Source organism: Staurois parvus, unplaced genomic scaffold (assembly GCF_062004578.1).
Source record: "Staurois parvus isolate SC_StPar_1 unplaced genomic scaffold, SC_StPar_1.0 ptg002336l, whole genome shotgun sequence".
In the NCBI taxonomy this organism is placed as follows: domain Eukaryota; kingdom Metazoa; phylum Chordata; class Amphibia; order Anura; family Ranidae; genus Staurois; species Staurois parvus.
Window position 1 is genome coordinate 117,982 of NW_028320132.1, and position 10,652 is coordinate 128,633.

The following is a 10,652-nucleotide window of genomic DNA, read 5'->3' on the forward strand; positions in this document are numbered from 1 at the left end:
CACAGTACAGGAGATGACCGGAGACTGCGGACACAGTACAGATGACCGGAGACTGCGGACACAGTACAGGAGATGACCGGAGACTGCGGACACAGTACAGGAGATGACCGGAGACTGCGGACACAGTACAGGAGATGACCGGAGACTGCGGACATAGCACAGGAGATGACCAGAGACTGCGGACATAGTACAGGAGATGACCAGAGACTGCAGACACAGTACAGGAGATGACCGGAGACTGCGGACATAGTACATGAGATGACCGGAGACTGCGGACACAGTGCAGGAGATGATCAGAGACTGCGGACACGATACAGGAGATGACTAGAGACTGCGGACCTTTGGGGAGAGAGGGGGAGTGGGTACCTGAATTTGACACTTCCACTTCCCAGTATTCTGACATGGTGGCGGCGGCTGAAATACCAGACCGGCCGCTCCATATTCGCTCCATAAGACGCACTGACATTTTCCCCCCTTTTTTGGGGGGAAAAAAGTGCATCTTATGGAGTGAAAAATACGGTAATTGGTGCTTGTTGCCATTCTTCCCATTTTTCAGCCTACTCTTGACCAGGGCAACAGTCTGGTAGTTAAAGAAGAATTCCAGGTATGGATATTGTTACCTTTTATACATTGACCCACCATGGACCAAGGTAATTATGCATATACCATACCTCTGGGATCCCTCTAGAGCACTGGTCTCCAAACTGTGGCCCTTTGCTTGCTTTATTTGACCCTTGGGGCACTATTTCATCCACTGATACCATCAATGTGGCATAATTCCCTCCACTGATACAAATGAAGGGGCACAATTCCTCCCAATGACCCCAACAACGGGGCACAATTCCTCTCAATTACACCAACAATGGGGCCCAATGATGTCAATGATGGGGCACAAGTCCTTCCAATGACACCAACAATGGGGCACCTTTCCTCCCACTAGCATGGTTGATTCCCACTGATGTCGGGACCTTTTCTACTCCCAACGGCCACAACCGAGGCAACCCTAAAGTCTGAAGGACAGTAAACTGGCCCTCTCTTTAGAAAGATTGGAGACCCCTGCTCTAGAAGCTGGAAATCACTGAATAGCCAATACTATTACACCACTACTTTGGTCATCTCCAGTAGCTTCTAGGTCCCTTGCCAAGTGGCTGCCCTGCTGCATTGTGAACACAGGAGGTCAACTCCTAGACATGAGCACCATTCAGAATGCAAAGCATTCCCTGATTAGATGAGGTGGAGAGTGTGACATTACATTGCTCCCGGGCAATAGGGGATCATGGGGCCCCTGTGTCCTCGCCCACACTCAAATCACACCCAAAAAAGCCTATGAAAGGTACCAGGGACATCTCATGGGGCCCTCTACTGACCCCGTGCCCTCGGGCAGTGCCTGAGTTCCCCAATGGTCAGTCCGTCCCTGTTATTGACTATGTTTTTATGTTGATCCCAACCTGCAATCACTTGGTACCAACCTTTGCCTTGTTTACTGACCACACTTTGCTTGATCCCTACCTGCTATATCTGCTACTGGACCTGATTTGCTCATCTCATGGTGGGGTGATCCTGAGAACTGTGACCTGGTACTAGCACACAGCAAAACCTATCTCCACCATCAGGGTCTCTGGTGAATACTGGTTAGTGCTTAAACCTTGCACCTCGGGTGAGCCCATGTCATCCACCAGTGTGACCTGCTTGTGTACTTATATAGCTGGTCTGTTGGAGCCTCTCTAATGCTATAGCTACTGGTCTCCAAGCTTGACCCCTGAGCTTAACACTTCACCGTAATGATCCCCAGTCTAAAAATAAAACTAGAAAAGCTACAATTTCTGGGGAAATTGTGTGAAGTGTTCTTGCCTCCACCAGTAGTCTACAACTGGATTGGGCGGAGTAACTGGGTGGAGTGGGCGGAGTAACTGTTGTGTGGTTGGAGTGGCTGGAGTAACTGTGAAAAGGTTGGAGTGGGCGGAGTAACTGGGTGGAGTAGGCGGAGTAACTGTTGTGTGGTTGGAGTGGCTGGAGTAACTGTGAAAAGCTTGGAGTGGGCGGAGTAACTGGGTGGAGTGTTTGGAGTAAAGATAGTAAACATGACACTAACCAATTGATTGATCATATGTAAAAAGTGCCCATGGCAAGCTTGATAGAGTGAGAAATGCATTTCAACTTTTATTTTTCAGCTCACAGTCTAGCTTTTGTCACTCTGCTGCCTGCTCACACACCTGGGTTCCTATGGCAACTCACTCTACAGCAAGGGCAGAGAAGAGTGGTTAAAAACAAACTGCTCCAACTTGCTCACTTCACTGGCGGTTGCCATCTTCAAACGGTTGTAGTTTAAAAATGATAAATCCTACACCGAAGAGCTTTATATTGTGAGAATCACAAGACCCAGACCTACATTTTGTAGTATGTCTCTGAAATATTAAAAATGAAGGCACAGTCACAGTTTAGAAATTGCTCTTTGAGGTGGCTAGAGTGGAGTTTCAATGAATGTCAATGGGCGGCGAGAGTTGCAAACAAATGGTCATATTGTGAAAACTATCAGGACTATGGCTTAGCCGTGGACATTTTTAGTGGCAGCAGGGATAGCTGAACGTTTTGATAGATTTGTGTAGGTGGGCTGGAAAATGAGGGAGTGATGGTAGTTTAGAAATCATGTCCTGATCTTTCAGCTCACACTCTAGCATTTGTCAGCTCACACTCTAGTTTTGAACATTGCGCCATTCATTCCTATGGGACCAATTTCACCACAAAAATGGCGATATTTTGTGAACCATTCGGCGAAACGTTCCACAAAGTAATAGCGCACCAATCTGGAACAATCCGCACGTTTCGGTGTATTACTGTCTATGTAGTGTAAGAACTGTGGGAGGAGTTAGGGGGGTAAATTTGGCTATAATAATAAGAACATATATGTGAGATAACAGGAAGGGGTCGCCATGCAGGAACACTTCATAAGTCATACCTGTAGTTCACCGGCCAGCGTACCATCCACATGCGGTGATAGGACAGGGAAGTGACAGAAAAGCAGGTGACGAGGCTCAAAGTATAGAAGGTAGACACGAACACTTTGCAGACCCCTTCATTCCACTCGTAATCAGAGTGCTGCTTCCTCAGCTGGACCACAGAGTACATGGTGATTGGTATGGCCACATTAAGGATATGAGTTCCGGCCAAGGTGCAGATTAAAAACTCCAAAGGCTTCCATTTCTTCTGTTTGGCACTTATACTAAGAATCCCCCAGGCATTGGCTAGAAGCGAGATCCCTGAACAAATCAGCCAGGCTACCGCGTTGTTGTGCAGTCTCTGCTCATCATTCATGGTGGAGGGTGAAGGCACCATTAGGAGAAGAGCTTCGCAGATCAGATACAAAAAACAATGACTGCAAATGCATCTTCTGGTAACTTTAGGCTAGCTGTGATATGTCCCGGAAAATGAAAGTACTTCCATTGTGATTGGATAGCCTGAAAAATAAGAAGATACAAAATCTATGAATTCACTGCTGTTGGTAAAACTAGCAAAACATAATTACAGTAGAACCCTTTCACCAGATCATCAGTTCTGAGCCTAGAATGGTGACCTGAGCAAAGCCAATAGAATGAGGAGAGGATCTGTATCATCTAATCTATCCAACCATATTGTGTAATATCAAATGCCATACTAACCAAAGATGAGGCCACTCCTAAGACCCTTGCAATCCTGAAGTCCAGCTCGCAGGTTCCACTCCTCCAGGGTCCATCTCTCCCATACTCTATGCCATTTAGAAAAGTCTTGAAGACACACACCACTTCCAAAGCGTAAAATCAACTTTATTGTACAGCAAATGCTCACACACTGACACTCCTCCTCTACAATTTTTCATACCCTACCGGGGTTTAATCACGGATTCCTCCTCATTAAGCCCCAGTAAGGGGTGAAACATGCACATACAGTCATTTTAATTTTTACCCTTTGAAAGTGGTGTTCGGCTCCAGGACTTGGGAATGCCACATTACCATCAAAGCAATCTTCTGCTTAGGAATCCAGGCCGGATCTAGGGGGGTGCTGGGTTGGGCTGTGCCCCTCCCAGATTTTAGTTAAGCCCCCCAGGCAGTGGTGTATTTAGGTTTTCTGCTGCCCTAGGCAACACAAAAATCAGGCGCCCCCCTTCACGGACAGAGCCTGACATTGACCGACAACACCCCTGCTCACCTCCCACCTGTGAGAGCCTTCCGCTAACATTCCCCCCTTGGCGAGAGAGAAAGACACTCACCTTCACAGCTCCGGACATCCCTGGGAACGAGAGTCGGGCTCTCCATACACCGTCAAACAGCCTGCAACCTCTCTTGGATCTCACTTGTTCCCTATGCCGCATGTGCCTGTTCCCTATGCCTTGTTTGCCTTTTGGTAAATACATCCCTGCCCCCAGGTCTCTGAGAGTATATCCACTGATCCATGAGCCAGTCTTGTCGGGGCAATTAATGTAAGAGAGCACTGTGATGAGGATAACTGATGTAAAGGGGCACTCTGATTCAGATACCTGTTGTAAAGGCAAACTCTGATGGGGGTAAACTGATCAAATGTTAGGGGGCACCCTGATGGGAACAGTTGATGTAAGGGGGCACTCTTACAGGGACCCTGATGTAAGGGGGCACTCTGGTGGGGACCCTGATGTACTGGGGCATTCTGTTGAGTATCCTGATGTAAGGGGATGCTTTGACAAGGACCCTGATTTAAGGGGGCACTCTGACAAGGGCCCAGATGTAACGGGGACTCTGGTGGGGATCTTGATGTAAGGGGGCATTCTGGTGGGGACCCTGATGTACTGGGGCATTCTGATGAGTATCCTGATGTAAGGGGATGCTTTGAAAAGGACCCTAATGTAAGGGGCACTCTGACAAGGACCCTGATGTAAGGGGGACTCTGGTGGGGATCTTGATGTAAGGGGGCACTCTGGTGGGGACCCTGATCTACAGGGGCATTCTGATGAGTATCCTGATTTAAGGGGGCACTCTGACAAGGACCCTGATGTAAGGGGGCACTCCGACAAGGACCCTGATGTAAGGGGGACTCTGGTGGGGATCCTGATGTAGAGGGCACTCTGGTGGGGACCCTTATGTACGGGGGCATTCTGATGAGTATCCTGATGTAAGGGGATGCTTTGACAAGGACCCTGATGTAAGGGAGACTCTGGTGGGGATCCTGATGTAAGGGGGTACTCTGATGGGGACCTTGATGCAGTGGAGGACAGATGGAAACCCTAATTTAGGAGGGGACTCTGATGGGGACACCTGATATAAGGGGGCACAGGGTCTGTTTAACCATCCTAATCTAATGACAGCCTAATAGATGCTAGTGTTTCCCACTAGCCAGTCCCATAGACTGTCAGTGACTCACACACAATGTTGACATTGTGCGCCCCGACTTGTCTTTACTGCACCCCCAGATCAGATAGACTAGATCTGGCCCTGCTAGGAATTGGATCTAAGCTTGTAGGCAGATGACAACTTACTACCTTTCAATCATGGATCTGCTTCTTTGAAGGAAAAGTCACTTTACGGTACATCCATCAGAACCTGTTGTCACTACTATCGGTCCAGCGCCATCACACACATCAGGCAAAGCGTTCTCCAGTTGTCTAATGTCACTATATGGACATTTTGTAAAATTGATTTAAATGAACACAAATTGGCAACGTGTGAAACCAATGAATAGGCCACCTGTTTAGAATGTACTGTATTTGTTCTTAAAGGGTACAGGGGTGGACTGACCATTTGGAAACTCGGGCACTGCACGAGGGCCCGGGGTCAGTAGGGGGCCCCATGAGATGCTCCTGGTACCTTTTTCATAGGCTTTTTGGAGTTTGGGCAAGGACACAGGGGCCCCATGATCCCCTATCGCCTGGGGGCCCCATGAGTTGTCAGTACACCCCTGAAAGGGTATCTTCACTAGTAATAGGCAGAGCCTGGTGGGCCAAGCCAGCCCCAGGCTGATATGTGCTGAATGTCCACCAGGTAGTTTTGCTGTTCGTTAAAATAAAAAAAATGCAAACTGTGCAAAATTGTTTTGTTGGCAAACCAGAGCTTAGAGTTCATAAATAAATAAATGGATTTAAAAAAAATAAATAAAACGCAGATAAAGACACTTGTCACAAATTTGCAGCTGCAGCAATCTCTATAAGTGACACCCCGTCTTTATCACATAAGATGCAGGAAAAAGATCGATATAACGTGATGTTCCTGCGTTCACCTACAATGTTGCAACCTGAATAAATAAAAAACATTGTCTATATGTAAAATTAAACCTATTAGCTCTTGTTACAAAGGATACAAAGTTTCTAAAATCACAAACAGTGATTAGTGGGAGGTCAGTTAGGATGACAGCAATAGCCTGGATCCTTTATATTTGTTAAAGACCCCTCCCCCCCTTTCCTAAAAATGACATAAAATTAATATATAACCCATTTTATAGCTGAATTTTAATAAAAATGACTTTTCAGTCTGCAGCTTCTGTGCTGTGAATCCAAAAAATAAATTACCCCCTCTCTCTCTCCCCCCCCCCTCTCTCTCCCCCCCTCTCTCTCTCTTATCTATCTATCTATTATCTATCTATCTATCTATCTATATATTATCTATCTATCTATCTATCTATCTATCTATCTATTATCTATTATCTATCTATCTATTATCTATCTATCTATCTATCTATCTATCTATCTATCTATCTATCTATCATCTATCTATCTATCTATTATCTATCTATTATCTATCTATCTATTATCTATCTATCTATCTATCTATCTATCTATCTATCATCTATCTATCTATCTATTATCTATCTATCTATCTATCTATATATTATCTATCTATCTATCTATCTATCTATATATCTATCTATTATCTATCTATCTATCTATCTATCTATCTATCTATTATCTATCTATCTATTATCTATCTATCTATCTATCTATCTATCTATCTATCTATCTATCATCTATCTATCTATCTATTATCTATCTATCTATTATCTATCTATCTATTATCTATCTATCTATCTATCTATTATCTATCTATCTATCTATCTATCTATCTATCTATCTATCTATCTATTATCTATCTATCTATCTATCTATCTATCTATCTATCTATCTATCTATCTATTATCTATCTATCTATCTATCTATCTATCTATCTATCTATCTAGTCGTATCTGACCCTTGGCGATTGCATGTCACAGAAGCGACTTTTTCTTAGCAATTATTTTTACAGGGTAGGTTGCCAGGTCTTTCCCCAACCCCCACCATGCTAGGACAATTTTAGACAGGCCAATTAACCTTCCAGAATGTCTTTGGAGTGTGAGAGGAAACCAGAGTACCTGGAGGAAACCCACGTGAACACAGGGAGATAATGCAAACTACATGCAAGAGGCACCATGGTCGAGAATCGAACTCATGACCAGGGGAGGACTGACCATTTGGAAACTCGGGCACTGCCCGAGGGCCCGGGGTCAGCAGGGGGCCCCATGAGATGCCCCTGGTACCTTTTTTCATAGGCTTTTTTGAGTTTGGGCAAGGACACAGGGGCCCCATGATCCCCTATTGCCCGGGGGCCCCATGAGTTGTCAGTCCGCCCCTGCTCATGACCCAATTGCTGCAAGGCAGAAGTGCTAACCACTAAGCCACTGTGCCACCCGACTACCTTATGGGGGAGGGGATATTCTATTCACTCTGTGTGCACAGATCACTGCCCGAAATCGAATCCCCGGCTCCTGCAGTTGGCTCTTTGCTTTTCTTGGCTGTCTTCTGCACAGAGCTTGAAATTCGATCACAAGCATCCTCTGCCATTAATACAGTGGGGAAAATAGTTATTTATTAATTATTATTTGCACATTTTGTAAGTTTGCCCACTTACACAGAAATGAAGGGTCTATCGTTTTTATCATAGGTGTATTTTAAATGATAGAGACAGAATATCAACCAAAAATCCAGCAAAACACAGGATACAAATGTTATAAATGGAATTGCAGTTCAGTGAGTGAAATAAGTATTTGATCCCCAAGCAAAACATGACTTAGTACTTGGACATTTATGGTACTTATATAGCGCCGTCAATGTACGCAGCGCTTTACATATATATTGTACATTCACATCAGTCCCCGCCCCCGAGGAGCGTACAATCTAAGGTCCCTAACTTACATTCATACATACTAGGGACAATTTAGACAGGAGCCAATTAACCTACCAGCCTGTCTTTGGACATGACCATATTCGGCCAGTGACATCAAAGGGGATGCTCTGAACCTCCAAAAAAGGAAAATTTGCAAGCTCATCCCTATTTAAGTGTACATTTTATATGGCGCCAACAGTTCTCAGCACTTTACAATATAACGGGAGACAACACAGCAACAATACAGTTCAATACAAGAGGGTTAGGAGGGCCCTGATCCTGGGAACTTACAATCTATCCCCAGCTATTGGTTACAAACAGACGTAAGTGCTGTTATTTACTGGAAATCTAATCTGTATTTAATTCTTTGTAAATGTCAGTGTTCCTGTAGTAGGTTGTATTTATCGTACAGAGACACCACTTCACAAGCAGGTTCGGGGCACCCCAGAGGCATGTTATTTAAAGGAATTTAGCATTTTCAGTGTTGCCCTTCAAGCTTTATTAAAATCATCGCTTGCCATCAAATGGAATTGAAAAAAAAAATATTTGTTTTGATACATGTTCCCCAGGGCAGTGCCCATCCCTAATTCCATTTGTTTGATAATCCCTTTTTTTTATAAAATTCCCTAGAGTGTTTTTTTTTTTTTTAATTGCGTTTGACAAAGCTCTGCGCAAATACCATTGGACATAAAAAAAACTGCTACAATTGCGATTTCATTCTCTAGGATCTTTCCTAAAAATATATGTTTGGGGGCAGGGGAGGACTGACAACTCATGGGGCCCCCAGGCAATAGGGGATCATGGGGCCCCTGTGTCCTTGCCCACACTCAAAGAACAACCAAAAAAGCCTATAGAAAAGGTGCCAGGGGCATTTCATGGGGCCCCCTACTGACCCTGGGCCCTCGGGCAGTGCCTGAGTGCTCAAATGGTCAGTCCGCCTCTGTTTGGGGGTTATAAGTAATTTTCTAGCAGAAAAATACTCATCTAAACTTGTAAACAAAAGTGCCAGAAAATGCTTGGACTTCAAGTGGTTAATATTTGGCTCCCATTGACTTCAATGGGGTTCAGATTTGGCACCCGAACTTCAAGAACATTCGCTGAAAGCACCAAAAACCAAATTATGGTATGTAATGCTTAGTAGTAACACAGGGGTCAGTGGAAGGAACCGCAGAGCTAGCATGGCAGTAGGTATCTAATACACCCGGTAGCACTGAATTTCCAAATTTTTTTTGATTTCTTCTCATGACAGCAGCATTGCCAACTCAAGCAGTAGGAGAGGTACTTCATTTCTTCTTTGCAGCAGTTTTATTTAAACAAAACAGTCACATTAGTCTGTTTTGTGTAACCTCCCTAGCGGTCTGATTATGTCCATATTTCTGTGCTCAAAGCGGTACATTTTTTTGCATGGAAATATGTTGTTTTTTTATTGTAGGCCTGTAATTCTCAGGAATAACTCACTGAAATCTGTCCGAACAAGAGTCTAGTAAACATCCCGGGGAGGATAAAATTTGAACACGGAATCATAAATTATAAATTAATAAATAATCTTAAAAAATAATAATATAATAATAATAAATGTAAATCAATAATATAATCAAACCAAAAACACTGAAATGTGAAATATAGCGCCAAGTTCGCCCATCGCTGAGCTCAGTCGCAGAATCGTTTTCAGTGTCTGATGAGGAATTTCCCCCACCAATCATTATCACTCAATTCTGCAAGTGGTTCTGATTTACTATCGCTGTTCTCTAGCCGGTCTAAAACCGCGTCTGACCTAAAGGGACACTTTTTGGACGCCATGGACGTTTCTCAGTTTCCAGGCAGAAAGAACGGTAAAAATGCAGGCAGGGCGCCGGACAAAGCACTCGGGACAAAATGTATGTGAAATGGTTTGATACAGGAATGTTATACTGTGTGATTTTAGTGAATTTTGTGAATGTCACTTTTACAAGTTTCAAATTTCCCGCCAGTTCCGTCCCCCGTACGTCCCGACGTCACAGGGAACAGAACCCGGAAGACAGATGCCGGCATCCGCCGGAGGACATGGCCGGGGACACTGCAGGGGGGACATCGCGGGAGCTCAAAACAAGGTAGGAGAAGAACAGATCCCGGAGCAGCACTGCAGTGTATTCCCGAGTGTAGCTCGGGGGGGTTACCGCTTGTAGTGCTGAAACTTTACCCCGAGCTACACTCGGGAATACCGCCAGGGAGGTTAACTGCAGTGTAGGCTGCTGGTTGTTCCAGGACCTGGCTGAGCTGCTTGGCAGAAGTACCCAGATAACAAAATGGGTTGAGCAGAATAACAGAAACATAGGAGAGTGACAGCAGAAAAAAGACCAAGTGGTCCATCGGGTCTGCTCTATATTTCAAGTATGTTTTGCAGGTTTTTTTTTTAAACTTACTGTTGACTGACTCCCTACCTCTGCATTTTCAAGCATCAACTACTCTTTCAGTAAAACTTTGCTCCTGCTAGTATGACGTCATGTCCCGTGTTCTTGATCTTGGCTTCATGTTGAA

The 10,652-nt window shown here is 44.6% G+C and overlaps 1 protein-coding gene across 1 annotated transcript in view; it reads right to left on the reverse strand.

The window, feature by feature from the left end:
- The window catches only part of GPR153 (G protein-coupled receptor 153), a 58,438-nt gene extending 54,986 nt beyond the window's left edge, over nt 1–3,452 (reverse strand). The window contains exon 1 of the mRNA XM_089665773.1: nt 2,957–3,452. Coding sequence (XP_089521899.1) covers nt 2,957–3,333 — 377 coding nt within the window. The 5' untranslated portion in view covers nt 3,334–3,452. The remainder of the gene's footprint in view (nt 1–2,956) is intronic.
- Nucleotides 3,453–10,652: the final 7,200 nt, after the last annotated feature.